Source organism: Pseudorasbora parva, chromosome 19 (genome assembly GCF_024679245.1).
Source record: "Pseudorasbora parva isolate DD20220531a chromosome 19, ASM2467924v1, whole genome shotgun sequence".
NCBI classification, from domain to species: Eukaryota; Metazoa; Chordata; class Actinopteri; order Cypriniformes; family Gobionidae; genus Pseudorasbora; species Pseudorasbora parva.
In genome coordinates, this window is record NC_090190.1 from 5,813,187 (window position 1) to 5,831,765 (window position 18,579).

Here is an 18,579-nt window from a genome sequence, read left to right on the forward strand (position 1 = left end):
AAAACCTTACAGACCTTTAAACGGTATTTCATGTTTAATTGACAAAATGATCAATTTGGAATCATATCTGAAAACTTGATGGAATTTTGTAATTGTATGATGTGAATATTTACAGCTAACTGCATAAAAATGCAGGAAAACAAAACTTTAAAACGTAAAAATATTTGAAAAAAATTACATTCCAATTCAAACCTAACTCCACATTTCTGAGTGTCATTGCAAAGCATGCTGGGAAACAGAAATCCCACCCCAGTTTCAGTTAAATTTAAGTTACTCTTTAACTTAAGTTCATAAAACTTAAAACAGCGAAACAGTTCGGATGACTTAAAAAGTGTCAGTTTTGTGAATTCAAAAGAAAAATAAAGTTCTAAATACGCATAACAGTTAATTTGATATAATTTGGTTTTACTCAGACCAATTATGTATTTTGCGTTTTTTGCGTTTACAGTGCATCTCTCTTGTTATTCTGTAGAAAAACAGACTTCCATTGATGAAGTTGATGCAGAACTTAAAATCACCAAAAATGTATGCACCCCGTGATGGAAATAAGAGTTGTGATGTTATTTCCATCAAGAGGCGCATCAGAGTCCAGCACTCTGTAAAGTCTCCTCCAGCACATCCCAAAGACTTTCAATGGATTTAAAGGTGCACTATGCCACTTTCCGTCCTCTAGAGGGCGCCTATTCAAAACAAAGGTGTAGTTTGATGACGCCAAGTTTGAGCGCAGCATCTTGGGACATGTGGACTTCACATCACAGCCGGTAAAATAGGACTCGGGCAGAAATTATGTTCATGGACGCGGTTATTAATGTTACTGTAGTGTAAAGCAGAGCAGGACCGAGTGTTGGGGACCTGAGCACAGCTGCTGGAGCGATTGTTATACAAACACATGGCTCACGAGTACCGGGACTTTTATTATGACGGGACGGGACACAGTCGCCGGGCACGCACACTATTTCCGTTTTCATGAGTATAAGGTAAAGCAGCTCTGTTAATCATATTAGATACATTTAAGTGTGTTTAAAATGATGTTATGACGTTACTCTGTGTGTTCGCTCGGCACTGGAATTTTATAGCAATTTTCTCACAATTTACAAATAGTTGGAAACATTTGGGATATTGTAGGTACTCAACTGAACAAAAAATATAACACTGGCCTAGTGGTTTCTGGATATTTTACTGAAAAAAATACTACATAGTGCACCTTTAAGCTCTGGACTCAGAGGTGCCAATTCATGTGTGGAAATAATTCTTCATGCTTCTTCCAAACCATTCTTTCACAGTTAGCGCAGATGAATTTTAGCATTTTTATCAACAGCACATTTTTTGTTCACCTTTCACCATATGTCTTTAAGTATCGCAATAATATTGTATCGTGATATGTATCGAGTCATGAGTGTATTGCCCTACAAGAAATATAATAATTACAGCCATAATGATCCAATCAAAGACTCTTAATAATGCGCCTATTTAAATCCAAACAGTGACTTTTTTTTCAGCCGGGCAGATTAGATAAATACATTCAATTACAACAAGAGGAATCTGAGTATTATAAATTTGTCGAATGTCATTTTGAAAAACGTGTCTTCAGTTTGCGCATTAACTCTTATTGGATATTATATAAGTCACATAAAATGATGTTGTTAGGATGTCTAGTCAAAGCTGAGCTCTAATAGGATGAAGAGATGAATCCCCAGCTCAACTGGAAATAGCTACGAGCGCTTTTAATGATTTCATAAATCATCATGACACACATTAAAGCGATACACAGGCTCTGTTTGTGCGCGTGTGTGAGGTTGATTTCTGCCTATTACTTATGACAGTTAAGACTGGCCTGACATATGTTGTCAGCAAAGATGGAAGCTGTACGCTGGCTAATACAAAAGCTTCCTCGCTTCAGAACCGGCTAACCACAGCCTGAGAGCTATTAGCGAGCAGCTTCCTCCAAGAGTCAACTGCAAGGTTAAATTGGCTGCAAGCTTCTCTTTGCGTAAATTGGAACCAGGCGAGCCCGCAGTCTGTTAATGGTGTTATGGGTGAATTTCTTTATAAGTTGACAATGGAGAACTGTTGGCTGCTTTCTGGCACAAGATCTTTGCCTGTTTACGCATGTGTCGGTGTGTGCGTCAGCACGGGGGCTCCTGGTGTTTTGGATAACGTGCATTGTTCTTGAGGCAACACACACTCTTTCATTATCTCTTCTCAACAGACCAAACAAGCTGTTGACACTGGAATATGCAAAAGGACAGAGATGGGGCACAAGTTACATAGGTCAGGGTCAAAGGTTACTGATATGACATGAAAGGCCAAATTTACTGCCATACATGAAAGATGTACTTTCAACACTAATTTTTTGTTGTTGAAATGGCACCACAGTGGACACATATCTCTGTAAATACCTTACAGCTCTATGTAAATACCAGTTTACATAAACAAATGAGAATGTACAATACACGCATGGCAAAAAAGAAAATTCTTGCATAATATTTTTTTGGTTTCCAGTACTAATATTTAGATCAATATACCATTAATTGGAGAAGCAAGATGACATAAAATATGGAAGCTTGTTTCTGCCACAGAATAAAGATAATTAATTGTGACTTTTTATTTTAAAATTGCGAGCTTACATTTCCCATAATTGTGAGTTATAAATGTGCAATTATGAGGAAAAAAAATACCCCCCCCCCCTCCTCAAAATTGGAATCTGTGAAAAAAAGTCAGAATTGCAGGATAAAAAGTCGCAATTATCTTCTAAATCATTTTATTCCAAACAAACTCCTATAATACAATCTTAAGTCTTGTTTCCTGAAAAAAAAAAATCTATATTTGTTTTGCTTAGGGGTGACCCGAATAGTCGAAGATTCGATGCATCGATATGCGGAGCCTGATTCGAACACCCATCTCACGGTCGAATCTTCGCGGGTGTTATGAAAGGAGGATCATACCATTTTGGCAATATGGGGGTGCTCAATATTTAAAGACGTGTCCCTTTATAATTCGAACACGTTCAATGAGTGTACACACACCGGCGGCAGCATTCAGCGCCTGTCCGCGGCCACTCAGGAAGTTGTTTAAAATCCTGCTGCACCACAGAGCGCTTTCGTTCAGCTCATCTGTCAGTCAATTCAAAATTGAGCTCGCGTGTATATAATGTGCGCGTCAGGTGGCTGTGTGAGATCCTGAGGCGCGGGGCTGAGCTTCGCGTAGCTACGTCTTCACCCCGTTTTAGGCACAATCGGCTGAAGAACGTGCATGTAAACGCACTCAAAGTGTTCTTTTCCTCTCGAGGCAGGAATTTATTTTAGGTTTATTTATCAAAATGTTCTTTTATATATTTGTGTGATGTTCTGTATTTCGATCGCGGCTTTAACATGTTGTGAGATAACGGTTTATTAATGTTTATCCACCACATTACCTTTTAGGGTATTTTAAACCTAAATAAGAAAGCCATTGTCAGTTCGTCTGTCGGTTGGCAGGCAGTTTTGGTCGCTTTATTAAAAGTTGTTGCTGTGTGCAGTGTAAAGGAAAATAAAAATAGTTTTACCCTTCTGCTGACAGTGTCGTGCCCCTTTCAACCCATTCACACACAGATGATTCGACTATCAGTCAACCATAGAGAGATTCGACAATTCTGATTCGAATGTCTAAATCCTTAGTCGAGGACAGCCCTAGTTTTGTATCAAATAATAATATCTGTCAGTGGGGTCAAAAAATACTTAATTCAGAAAGAAATCTATATTATTTTTCTGACCCCACTGACATTTTAGTTAAGCACAAACTTACAAACTGTACAGATTTTTTTCTTATTCAGAAAAGAGGCCTTAAAGGGTACATAACACACACCGTTTCTGTGAATCATGTTAATCTTGAATACCTATAGAGTAGTATTGCATCCTTCATATCTGTGAAGAGTCTTTTATCATATTTATGAGATATGCTGTACCGATTCTTTCCGAAAACAGCCAATCTTGTGCAGGCGTGCAGTGGGCGGAGCTAGAGTGTCACTAGCACGACACACACACACACACACACACACACACACACACACACACACACACACACACACACACACACACACACACACACACACACACACACACACACACACACACACACACACACACACACAGCTGCCCTGGAAAAACAAACTGCATCTACTGTTCCCTTAATGCTGGGTTATTTGGGAAGCTGCACAAAGTTATCTTTCCCTGAATCAGAAACACACTTCTTTAGTGACATGTTGATTTCATGGTATAGTCACACAATAAGAGCGTCGCCGACGGCTACCGTAACCGAAAGAAGCGTGTTGATGGGTGCGCTCTTGCTCTCGCTCTGGTTGATGTGCTCACGCTCATCCGGAAAAAGGACCCATACAAGCAATTCTGCCCTTTATGATGTCATACAGGGCCATACTCTGGGAAAAAACATTCCTAAACTTGTTTGAATCGTGAAGGAGTGCATTAGACACAGAAATACTCTGTCATACGTCCAACTATTTTTTTAAAACATTTTGGCCATGTTTAGCATGAGAATCCAACTTTTTAACAGTGTCAATAAGTTAGAGTGCATGACATAGCATTAGCAATAATTTATCCTTATATTTTGTGGCTTTTAAATTAAGTCACAAACTCTAGGGTTCTGTATAGAATCCTATTGAACCTTTTTGTATTGTATAGTGTTTGCATCTCGAATATCAGGCAACCTTAGGCAACCAAATTCAAAGTCTTTGAAGCAACATGAAATGGTGTTTGCAACCAATTTTACATTGGTATTTTACTATTTTACTTGAGTTTAGCAGGATATTAAAAATATATAGGATGGGATTGATTTTATATAATTAGATGTGACAGGAGCATCAAAAGTGGTCTCTATATGACAGCCGGCTTTTGTATAATAGGAGATTACGCTGACAAGCATTATTTTCCAAGAAGTAGACCAGTCGGTCAGACCAGAAATGTGTGTGTAAATAGGGTCAGTTCTGATTTCATGTAGACTTTACTATATATGATTTACAGTCAGTGAGCTGGTTGTTGGTTAGCGTCCACCAAACACACACGCAGAGAGAGAGGGGTGAGTCGAGAACAGCGGAGAGAATCTCACAGCAGTCTGTAATTAAAGTGGGTGTGTATTCCTCAGTGGATGGGCAGTGTCAGTCAGAGCAGATCTCATTCACACAGGAGAGATGTAACACCTCTGAGCTGTGGCCTCGGGGGACGGCATGTCCACCATTACGGACTGACGTATCGCGTGAACGGTCCATGTAGCAGTAAGTCATCTGTCACATATGAAACAACATCATAGCTCGCGATGTACAATGACACTCCATTATCAGTGATATACGCTGCTGGATCCGGAATATGACAGCTAATATGACCTCAGCACTAAGACGTCTGCATGCCAAAATCTGTTCAGTATTTCTGCCTCATTTTGGCCTTGTTTTCAGAAAAAAAATATCGAAATTATTGAATTATACAATTATTCTTATTTTTCAAGAATGTTATTCATTCTTTAAATAATGTTTGATTTCTTAATTTTAAGGCAAATAATTTTTTGGTTTCCAGAGAATATATCTTGAATATTTTATTATTTTTAATATATATATATATATATATATATATATATATATATATATATATATATATATATATATATATATATATATATATATATATATATATATATATATATATTAACTTATAATGTTGTTCTCATATATTTGTATAGTTTGTATTTTATTATTTTTATTTTCATATCATCAAACTTATTATGTAATTAAAGTATAAAGCTAACAAAATTAAGCTTATGTTTGAAACAAGATAAAAAAGTAATTTTGGTAGTAGGATTGAGGGAAGTAGAATATGATCATGCATAATAAGACATAAATTTGTGCTTTATTAGTGCTAATAAACAGACAGTATCCTAGTCATGCTAATAAGCTATTGGTTAATAGTGAGAATATGACCCTAAAATATAGTGTTAGTTTAAATTTATGTTAAGTTAAGTGTTAATATTAATAAAATGAATTATATGAACTATAGAAATATATTATAATAATACTATACTCTCTCTCTCTCTCTCTCTCTCTCTCTCTCTCTCTCTCTCTCTCTCTATATATATATATATATATATATAATATTATATTTCTATAATTCATATAAATATTATGCCAGGTACATCATATATATTATATTATGTGTTATATAATTTGTAATATATTATATTACACATATATTATGTGTTCCCATCAAGAGATTATTTTATGGATTTATTTTTAATTCATTAATTTAGTTTTCGTTAAAACATTTTTATTTTAAATACATTTTATGAATAAGCAGCTTGTAAACATTTTATCACTAAAACAAATTGAAATAAATGATTCCATAATACTTTCATGCTTAACAGGTTAAGAAATATCTCCTCATCTAGAACCTTTTTGGCATAAGGGGTTCTTTAAAATTTAGTCAAGATAATTTTTTAAAATATAAAATCCCAAGTAAATGAGTGTAAAAAATTTTTTTTGCAGTGTACCGCAATCCTGTACATAAAGTGATTGTCACTGACATCGCACAGTCGCTGAAGGTCTTGAGAGACGGTGGCCCTAGAGGACCAGGTTAAACCGCTTTGCTGGGCCGTGGCCCATGGGAACTCAATGACTCTGGAATGGTGGAGAGAGAGGAATCCGCACACATCGGAGTAATTAGCCTTAAGCTTGCAGACTGCGTGTGTGTGGAAAAGAACGCCGCTGGAGTGTTGTGCGAGCTGTTGGTGAGGAGCTGTCAGAAAGCTGATTTAAAGGAGGCCTGTGGGGAGACGCCCATTCAGAGAGGAACTTGTTGTTGTTTTGATGCATCTTTTGGCCTGGCGTGATCTGGGGGACCAGACCGAGAGCGTTACCTCACCTCAGTGTCGTTGTTCAAGTTCCACAGATCCAGACGACCCATGCCGTCCACGGCGGCGAAGAGCGAGGGGTGTACGGGCGACCACATCACATCGTAGACATAGTCTGCATTATCCTCAAAGGAGTACAGCGGCTTGTTTTGCTGAGGGGGAGACAAAATGAGAAAAAGGAGGTGATATATACAGAGAACGAGAGAATGAAAGGGCAAACAGGACAGGCAAGAAGGTGGTGGGGTTATAAGGGAACAGGCAGTGGGCGAGAGAGGCAGATTGAGAGAATGAGAGAGTGGCATAGGCAGTAGACAGAGTGGCGCTGCTGCAGCCCTGGGGCCTGTCTGGGATTGGGCTAATTAAAACCTTTGCACATTCAAGCAGTGTCATAAAAAAACACTAGATGAAAGTCTCTCCAAGGTGAACTGTAACCTAAGTGTAACAGCTGTCTGTGGCATAGAAGAAAAGAACGAGAGAGAGAGAGAGAGAGAGAGAGAGAGAGAGAGAGAGAGAGAGAGAGATCCTGAGGATTGCTGGGTGCATTCCGAACAGGTACGAGGGAGACAGCTGGGCGGGAGCGATGCAGACCACAGCACGATAATGAACCACAGAGAGACACGCTGAAGAATGTGACTGCCTGAGACACTCCACCACACCAAAACACACCATGCAGTGTGCATACTTCATCTCAAAATCTTTTAAGTCTTTAAAATAAACCATATCTGACATGGTCCAATCCAAAGTCATGAGGTAAAGAAAAATGTACACAAAACATTAAATATAAATTAATAATTAAAAAGAAAAAAACTTTTATATGCATTAACATTCAAAAGTTTGAGGTCAGTACAGGTTTCAATTTTTTTTTTTTTAAAGAAAGTTACACTTTTATTAGTTGGGATGCATTAAATTGATCAAAAGTGACATTTATAATGTTAAATAAATGCTGTTCTTTTGTAATTTCCATTAAGAAAATATTAGGTAGCACAACTGTTTCAACTTTAAAGTAAAATAAAAATCTTTTTTTATTTGTGGCTTTTAGTTTGAAATTGTCTGTCTTACTGTTATCTATTAGCTAGTGTGCTCCGAAACAATATCAAAATTAGCATTTAGAAGATACAAGCATTCAAAACTTACAGTCTGACTTCTGCCATTATGGAACAATGATTTTGATGACATCACTCTGAAGCCCCGCCCTCTACATTATAAACAGACGCTGAAGCTGCGGCTGAAAACGGTCACTTGTTCACACATTTACTGTTTTCTACATTGAGAATGGCATAGTGCTCTATATAGGAGATAGGAAACGATCAGACAGTGTAAATATGCTTTCCATTGGGGCGGATTGAGTCTGGTTTCACGTTAGTGTCATGTGAACCGCCGCAGCTCCGGCCCAGAGACACAATGGCCCACAGCGGATCATATGCACGAGTTTACGCAGACTAGAAAACATATCGGACCCATTTGAATTCTGCACAGAATGCATTTTAATGCAATATGGAGGATATTAGTTGGAGAGAAACGGTAGAGATTAGGAGGAAACTGCAGCTTTACCGAGATCAACGGCTCTGGCCAAGCTGATATAAACTAAACTCTATCGGCCATTTTAAAAAGGGGGAGGAGCTGCTCGATATGTCCCGCCCTGTCTTCCTGTTTCAGTGGAAATTACGTCAACACACTGAATAAAGCACTTCAATGAGCCTTTAATAATAATAATAATAATAATAATAATAATAATAATAATAATAAGATTATGATGTTTCTTGAGCAGCAAATCAGTATATGAGAATGATTTCTGAAGAATCATGTGACACTGAAGACTGGAGGAATGATGCTGAAAATTCAGCTTTGATCATAGGAATAAATTACATTTTAAAGTATATTAAAATATAAAACAGTTATTTTTACATTTTAATAATATTTCACAATATTACTGTTTTTACTTTGATCAAATAAATGCAGCCTTGTGAACAGGAGACTCACCTTCAACTTTTCATATTTTTGCAAATTAACACCTAAAGAGCCATAAAATCACCCCTAAATGTAGCTCCTTTTTCTGATGCCAAAATATATAATGGTCTTTTTCATTTAATACTGACACAGAACACAGTTTGAAAACGTAACCACTTATTCAACAGTTACAACAAAACAGATTGTCATTGCAATCGAGAGCTCATGAGTCAGGAAATGTTTGCGATGCATGCCGACAAACATACAGCACAGAGAGCATATTTCATCTGACACAAATAAAACTAAGGCTGTGAGAAAACCCATGAAAAATCCACCAGTATAAAATGAATGGTGGTTTACATTTCACAACGAGTATGTTATGTGCCGCTATGGTAATTTTGTTATTTACTTATGTTATGATCAAACCAGTAGAGGTCCAATTATAACTTTAACTATGCTCAACAGTCGATCTGATCCACAGGATCCACGGCCACAAATCCAAATCCTGAAGGCGCCAGTGCTGATTCTGCACTCCCGGAGGACTACAGATCAGTTTGCAGACCATTTTTTTTCCCTCTAACAGAGCGTGATGTGCGCACTCCTCAGCCTCTCATTCATTCGATAACCTCTCTGATGCCTCCGCGGAGATCTAGAGATGGGATTTAGTATTTGTACTAGTTTATGCACCCACTATAAATGGTGCTTATTCATGTCACCACCATCACAGACCTGGATGAGGGCTGCGATGCAGATCGAAAAGTCATCAAGGACCCGCCACAGGCACTTAAGGACACAAATTAGGGCACAAGGGGGGTGTTCTGAGGAGTCACTGGTCTGTGATGGAAAATGTACCAATGATTTTTCCTTCCGTGTTTTAAACTCTATTAGAAGAAAAGATTCTATATAGAACCTTAAAGACTTTTATCAGGAACTTCATACTTAGAACCGTTTAAGGGTTCCATGGGATAATTTTATGGTTTCAATTCATTTTAAATTTTTAATGAAATTGTATGCATTAAACAGCTTCTGAACATGTTCAGAACATCACTAGATTTTTTTTTTAAATTAAACACTAAAGTATTATGCAATCATTTAAAGGCCAATTCACACCGCACAGACAAACGCCAACAAACAAGATGGATTTAGAATTTATGGGTCATGTTCACACTAACCCAACAGACGCCGACAAACGGTGATTGAACATGTTCAGTCGGGTGAAAACAAACTCCAACAAACGGCAACAGACGCCAACACACTGATCCGAAAAACTCAGCAAACGTGTTTGTCTGTGCGCTGTCAATTGGCCTTAGGAGTTTATTGCTATTGCCCAATAATCCTCTGGTGCTCCTCATTTAGGAGTCAGTCATACGCTTCTTGGTCAAAAGTGTTTTTTTTTTTGTTTTTTTTGTAGAATCAATGCAATACATTTTGCTTAATAGTTATTATTTTGAGGGACTTTTATGGTAGTAGTAATATTTTTGCAATAATTATGATCCATTTGTTTGCACAATTTTACAGTAGAATACAATTAAACCATACAAAATCCACTTTTTAATCTTTTTTAAAAAATAACACTTTTTTGCGGCGGTGTGCTTTTTTCTGCATTGTGGCTGATCTGTAGATTGTACAAAATTCCTCGCAATTGACAGAATTTTTTGGCTTTTTGTGTTTTCACTGTTATACAGCAGTAGATAATCTCCGGATCAAAACACAGGAAAAAAGAGCAGAAACAAGCAATAAAAGCATTGCTTTTGCACGTTCCAGTCTTTTAATTTTTTTTAATTTTTTTAAATCACCGCTTTTCTTAGCTTTTTGTTCAAAATGTAGCTTTTTTAATGAAATTTAACCATATTCAAGTGTTGATTAAAAAAAAGAAGCATGAAACTCCAATAAAACGGGTTTAAACAAAAATGCTAATTTCTTTCTTTTGAAATGTTGCATATTCAGATATTTGGGAGCTATGGACATTTTATGAAAATTATCAAAAATGCTAGAGGTGGCTGGCTTTTTTTTTCTTAAAGTGACGTGATGGCCAAGTAAGGTAAACCATACTCAGAAATGTCCTTTGTATTAAATCCATCCAAGTTAGAAGTCTATACACACTATAATTATCATTGAATGGTGAACACACACACACACACACACACACACACACACACACACACACACACAGCAGTGTGCAGCCATTTTTGCTGTGGTGTCATATCCTGCCGCTATTGAGAATCGAACCAGCAACCTTTGTGTAACCCGTCTGACTCTCTAACCATTAGGCCACAATGGCCCTAAAAACGTAATAAATACAAATAAAATATTCAATTTTTAAAAGATAAAACGACAAATGCTAACTTGCTAACTTGTCAATGTCTAAAAATAGGAAGCCATGTGTCATTTGAAACTGACATTATTGCATGTGACTGATAATGTGCGGCGGCTCACAGGGTGCTTAGATCCAAGCTAAGGTGTGCCCACAACCACACACAGGAGAAAGAGACAGGCCTGCATTCCTGCGGCGCTCCTCAAAGGGGATGGAATTCCCCCGTCCCCAAAAAATAACACATGCACATCCATAACATCCTAGGAATGTTTTAATATCTGTCAGAATGCACAAAGTGCAAGATTTGTAGAGAAAATGCATGGAGCAGAAGTTAAAGTGACAGGACGGTATGTTGTGGTTTCGGGAAGCTCAGCGCTTTACGTACACTTGTGGACGTAGATAGCGATGAGTGTGAGAACATGATACGTATACTGTAGCTCTCATTCATGCAGCTCAGCTGTATTATCCATCGCAGGGCCTGAGGCAGAAGATGTGCCGCTTCCTTGTTAAATGACCCGGGTCCTCCATCTACTTCAGTTTATTTGGCCTTTTCTACTTTTTAACTCCTTGTTAACTTGTTTTAAAGGAACAGTTCTCTAATGTATACTGTTTGAGATGGTAAGATTTTTAAATGTTTTTGCCTCTTATGTTCATAAAGGTTGTGTTTATAATACAGTGAAACAGTTTGTGTTTTAATATACTTTTAAATGCAATTTATTCTTGTATTCAAAGCTGAATTTTCAGCATCATCATTCCAGTCACATGATCCTCACCATTGGATCCATCATCAGTGTCACATGATCCTTCAGAAATCATTCTAATATGGTGATTTGCTGCTCAAGAAACATTTCTGATTATTAGCAATGTTGACAGTTGTACAGCTTCATGTTTTTGTGGGAAAAATATTTTTCTTTAATGAACAAAGTTAGAAATCTTTTGTAACATTGTACATTACTGTCATTTTGTATCAATTAAATGTGTCCTTGCCGAGTAAAATGTCTAATTTCTTAAAACAAATAAAACAATACAGTATATTATATATATATATATATATATATATATATATATATATATATATATATATATATATATATATATATATATATATATATATATATATATATATATATATATATATATATATATATATACACACACACACACACACACACACACACACAAATGTAATTATTTCTTGCCGAGTTAAATTTGTCATATATGTATATATATATTATTGACCCAAAACATTTAAACAGTAGCGCAAATTCGGTCATTATTTACTCATCATCGTGTTGTCCAAAACCTGTAAATTATTTAATGTTTGGTTTGTTTCTCCCACAAATCTATATACTGACTTTAAAAGACTTTTAATATAACAAAAAGACATTGAGAGTACTTTTAAAGCCCTTTTTGAAGCTCGAAAGCTTCAGTCTCTGTTTATTGTAACTGCATTGGAAAAGAGCAAACAGCCTTTTTATTTCCCTATTTGTGTTCCACATAGAAATGAAAGTCATACAGGTTTGAAAGAGCATGAGGATGAGCATTATCAGTTTTTGGGCAAACTATCCCTTTAACTGCTACTTCTCCTTTCCGTTCCTACCAGGGTTGTGTCATCGACTTCTCTTCATCAAGCTATTCCCCTTTTCCATTGCTTTTTTATTTGTGCCTCTCTCCTCCCCTAACATTCCTTCTTTGTCCATCTTTTATTCATACTTGGCCTTCATGCTTCCCTCACTCTGTGGTTAATGTGATCTGAGCCAGTATCTCCAGACACAGATTGCAGTATCTGTGAGCACAACCATGTCCATACGTCTCCCACCCTAGCCTGCTCTTGCTCAATCTATTTGGTCCATGTGGTTTGAACCCCAATCAAGAGGCTCAATCATTCATTTCTAAACTTGCAGATTAAGCTCCAAGGCAAAAAGCCACTGTCCAGTGGTCTCAAAGCTTTGGACATGGAACGGATTTACTTGCATGTACAAGACACTGCCAAGATACTGTCCTTATTAACAAAGCCGGGCTTAAAATATACCCTTTATAAAAGATGTGCATACATTAATGTTGGAAACTGTGTGTACACTTTTAATTAGCCTGGGTTGTACAGTACATATTACGGCTTCATACACAAAAAAAACACATGTTGATAGCCTGGGCAAAAATTACGTAGCATTTTCTTGCGTTATTACAAATTATTGACTCCAAGCACTAAGACAACAAAGATTGAACTAAGCAATAAGATTACAAAATCTTTAACACATTTATTTTTTTTTTTTAATAAAGGGTGAACATGTTAATTTCCCTATTTGTCGGCTGTCCGACATCACTTTTGGCCAATACTGTATATATATGCTTTAAATGAGAAAAGTCAATCCTAGTTTTATTTATGTTAATAAGCACCTAGTTTATAGTGAGAGAAATGTACCCTAAACTAAAGTGTTCCCAAAAATATAATTGAAAAACATCCCATTATTAGGTAAGTACATTTTGGTTGATCAGAGTGGATAATGCTAAATACAGGTGTAAAAAAAAAACAAGCACAATGTTCTCGCACATTCCTGATTTCTAACACACACTCCCAGCGTTGGGCTGGTCTTGTGGCTATCAGAGAAAAAGCGAAATCTCCAGTTCTCCCTATGTTTTTCCTTATGCATTATTCCAGAACGCATCTTAATACTAGGTGTAAACATGGCCAATGATGCTCTGGTAAATGTTTGAATGGTTACTCATTTTAGACCATGAGCCAGTAATGTGTCTCATTAAAACTGATGGTTAGACATGCATCAGTTTGTTTAATATATCTTGCAGTGTGGTGTCAGTAGAGTGAGGTAATCTGATAATGCTCAAGTGGTTTTAGAGGATACTCCATCTTACCTTTGTGCTCCACAATTTTACAGTCCAGTCGAAAGAAGAGGTGACAAAAAGGTGGGAGAAATCGACAGGCCCCACAGCACTGTGACAACTGATGCCTGTCACTGGCCCCTGATGGCCCTCAAACATCTCACAGATGCCAGCTTTACTGTGGAGAAACAAAAACTGATGGTCAAAATAAAAAAGGTAACCATTAAGGCCCTCTATACAGCTGATGTAAGTCTTGTGCATGTATATGCACTTTACGGCTCAAAAGTTTGGGGTCAGTAAAATAATTATTAATAAGAAAAAAATAATTGTAACTTTTTTTTGATTGATTAAAGACATTAAAGACATAAATAAATCCTGCTCTTTTGAACTTTTTTCTTTCTTACAAGATTTTGAACTATTATATATATATATACATTTTTAGTATTATTACACATGAAAAAAAAACATGAAATTGATTATAATTAGAAATATTTCTTTAAGCAGCAAATCAGCATATTATAATGATTTCTGTAGAATCATGTGACACTGAAGACTGGAGAAGTGCTGAAAATTCAGCTTTGATCACAGGAATAAATTACATTTTAAAATATATTAAAATAGAAGACAGTTAACACAACATTAATCTCTTTTTATCTTTGCCTTGGTGAGCATACAATTATTTCAAAAACATAAAAAATTACCAACCCCAGACATTTATGCAGTCGTGTAAATGCTTTTCCAAATGTTTTGCTCAGAAAGCGATACATAACCAGTAAAGAGACAGGTGACAGGTGAGTAGATGGCTCTTTGCTGCTGTCTGGGATGAACATTAGTACAACTTGGCCACTTGCACTTCTGACTATCACTGAATTCCAGTAAGTGTTTGTTAAGTATATTACAGTATATATATATATATATATATATAGATAATTGTATTTAATTTATCTTTGACAGACAAAACTAACAACAAAACTGTTTGATTCAGTGTGTTGGTGTGGGCACTAATATACTCACCTAAAGGATTATTAGGAACTAATACTGTGCCCCCTTTCGCCTTCAGAACTGCCTTAATTCTACGTGGCATTGATTCAACAAGGTGCTGAAAGCATTGTTTAGAAATGTTGGCCCGTCTTGATAGGATAGCATCTTGCAGTTGATGGAGATAAGCTCTAAAGATGCTCTATTGGGTTGAGATCTGGTGACTGTGGGGGCCATTTTAGTACAGTGAACTCATTGTCATGTTCAAGAAACCAATCTGCCCCAAAATGATTCGAGCTTTGTGACATGGTGCATTATCCTGCTGGAAGTAGCAATCAGAGGATGGGTACATGTTGGTCATAAAGGGATGGACATGGTCAGAAACAATGCTCAGGTAGTCGTGGCATTTAAACGATGCCCAATTGGCACTAATGGGCCTAAAGTCTGCCAAGAAAACATCCCCCACACCATTACACCACCACCAGCAGCAGCCTGCACAGTGGTAACAAGGCATGATGGATCCATGTTCTCATTCTGTTTATGCCAAATTCTGACTCTACCATCTGAATATCTCAACAGAAATCGAGACTCATCAAACCAGGCGACATTTTTCAAGTCCTTAACTGTCCAATTTTGGTGAGATTGTGCAAATTGTAGCCTCTTTTTCCTGTTTGTAGTAGAGAGGAGTGGTACCCGGTGGGGTCTTCAGCTGTTGTAGCCCACATCTCAAGGTTGTGTGTGTTGTGGCTTCGCAAATGCTTTGCTGCATACCTCGGTTGTAACGAGTGGTTATTTCAGTCAAAGTTGCTCTTCTATCAGCTTGAATCAGTCGGCCCATCCTCCTCTGACCTCTAGCATCAACAAGGCATTTTCGCTCACAGGACTGCCACATACTGGATGTTTTTCCCTTTTCACACCATTCTTTGTAAACTCTAGAAATGGTTGTGCGTGAAAATCCCAGTAACAGAGCAAATTGTGAAATACAAAGACCGGCCCGTCTGGCACCAACAACCATGCCACGCTCAAAATTGCTTAAATCACCTTTCTTTCCCATTCTAACATTCAGTTTGGATTTCAGGGAGATTGTCTTGACCAGGACCACACCCCTAAATGCACTGAAGCAACTGCCATGTGATTGGTTGATAAGATAATTGCATTAATGAGAAACAGGTGTTCCTAATAATCCTGTATGTCAGTGGATAGTTATAATTATACTATTGTTCTTGGTGTGAGTGGGCCTTAAAGGTTTAGTTCACCCAAAAATGAAAATTATCCCACAATAATCCCATAAATTATCCCATATCTCTGACCTGACGTATGGTGTATTGACGAACATGGAAGCACAGAGCATAGAGCAAAACAAAACACCGGTCACGAATTACAAGTCTAGAAGGAGAATTTTTAAAGAGAAATTTCTTGCCTAGCCCTATCTCACCTAAGATTATGCTACGCCTACAGAGGTCAGAGGTCACTCTTCTGGCCGAATAAGACTTGCATACGGCCGGTACCGGACGCCAGTGATTATAGTTTATAAAGTTTTAAATATGGATATTTTTCTTACAAAAACGTATGTCTTCGCTTCAGAAGGTCTTTATTAACCCCCTGGAGCTGAATGGATTACTTTTATGATGTATGGATGCCCTTTTTTGGGCTTCAAAATCTAGACCCCCATTCACTCCCATTATAAAGTTTGGAAGAGCCAGGATATTTTTTTATATAAGGATGGCTTGAAGGTTGAGTAGACTATGTGATCATTTTCCTTTTTGGGTGAACTAACCCTTTAAGTGTTATCATGGTCAGCGTGTCAAATGTATGTGCCACTCACCTGCCGTGTCTGGACGCTGTATACACGGTCCCCTCCTCACTGCCAACTATATAATTATTGACGTCTCCAGTGGGAAAGGCCATCCCAGTCACAGCCACTGGCTTAGACTTGTTATAAACAAGCTCCATGCTCTCCTACAAATAAGCAAGCAGACTTTTACACAGGTGTGATGGATGCTGGTACAGTGCCAGGTGTTGGCCAGATGTGCCAGTGCTGACCTGAGGCTGTGACAGCATATCCAGGCTCCAGGAACACATCCGGCCATCCGTGGACACAGTGATCAGGTTGTTGGCGTTCTGGGTGCCGACCACATTGACGCAGTATACTGGGTGCTTTGAGAAAAAAACAAATAGTATGTCACCTACAAATTCCAGAAAGTGTCATGTACAGTAGTAGTGGCCAAAAGTGACATCCACAGGGGATATTTGTTAACCCTACAAGTTTGATTAAACCATGAAAACATCAGGAAATTATTTTTTATTTTATAAATATTATAAATAGAGAAGAACAAAATGATTTGGGAAAAGGGCAAACTACAGCAAAAGGTTTTATTTTACTATTTAAAAAAAACATACATTGACTACAACATAACAGGTATTACTATTTCATTGGTTCTCTTGTTTTTGCATGTGTTTCTAATTTCTTTGTATGATAGCCTGACGAAAAATTATGTTGCACAATTTTGCATGTTTCATTGTGTTATTACATATAAAACTCCAAGCACAACTTTTTAATAACACATTTTTTATAATATTTGAATAAAAAATTAAGATCAATTTTTCAATTTTTACTTCAAATCAATTTTTTACTTGCTTACCATACTACTGTATTAACCGTTGCAAAATTAAAGGTATGAACTGAATGTGTACACAGACACAATACCTAGCCTGTGAACTAACATGGCTCGGGCATCTGCCCGTCTGCAAATACAGTTGATTGTGTGAATCCATTATGTCGTTATTGCCATCAATTTGATTTTGTTTTTTGACCAACAATGGGCTCTTTCAGATGAGCCGGTGGAGTGGTGAGACGGCGGTCGGGACATAGCCTTTCATTATTGAGGGCACGGGAGTTTAAACCCTCAGCATGTATGGCATTCAGGGGCCGTGTGTGTGGCAGCTGAGCACAATAAGGGTCTATGGACGTCCCTTTCCTCTGCTACTAGGCTGTACTGTCTTTATTGCATGACAAGGAGTTAGATGGGGCTCATTGAGCCTGACCGTGCTGACAGACGGAGTCTAGCCCTAGGTAGACGGCGGGCGGCCTTTTGCAAAGAGAGAAGACGAGGTCAGGAAAATGTTGAGGGGTGATTGCTCCCAGCATCATGTCCGATTAAAGTCCACCCAAAATGAACATTCTCTCACCATTTACTCAACCTCAAGATTTTCTTTATCCCGTTGAACTCAAAAAGAGATGTTTTAAGAAATGTTTATGCCATACAAAAAAGACAAAATGAACCACAAAAAAGACAAACAAAAGACAAAAAAGAGTTTTTGAACCAAGCAAGAAGTACATATTTATATGCAATTTCATAATCACTGCTATTGTCTTTGAATGTGTTGACAAGCATTTATGGTAAACTAAAATATAGTTTAATAGCATATTGCAATGTATGTTATGTGTCATATATTTACATATATTTGTAATTACACATTTGAATTGCTGAAGTTGTAATTTAGTAAATTTAAAATATATGAACTTTATATGTAATATCGAACACACTACAGTTCAAATTATAATCAAGATTATGTGTAACTTTAGAATGTTAGTAAACACATCAAAATAAGTG

General features: G+C 37.2%; 1 protein-coding gene across 4 annotated transcripts in view; it reads right to left on the reverse strand.

Moving 5' to 3' along the window:
- dync1i1a (dynein cytoplasmic 1 intermediate chain 1a) overlaps nucleotides 1–18,579 on the reverse strand; it is a 113,284-nt gene that overhangs the window by 4,060 nt on the left and 90,645 nt on the right. For all 4 annotated transcript variants that reach the window (XM_067426589.1, XM_067426592.1, XM_067426590.1 and 1 more), the window contains 4 exons: nucleotides 17,009–17,122; nucleotides 16,791–16,924; nucleotides 14,021–14,165; nucleotides 6,900–7,040 (listed from right to left, as the gene is read on the reverse strand). In XM_067426589.1, coding sequence (XP_067282690.1) covers nucleotides 6,900–7,040; nucleotides 14,021–14,165; nucleotides 16,791–16,924; nucleotides 17,009–17,122 — 534 coding nt within the window. The remainder of the gene's footprint in view (nucleotides 1–6,899; nucleotides 7,041–14,020; nucleotides 14,166–16,790; nucleotides 16,925–17,008; nucleotides 17,123–18,579) is intronic.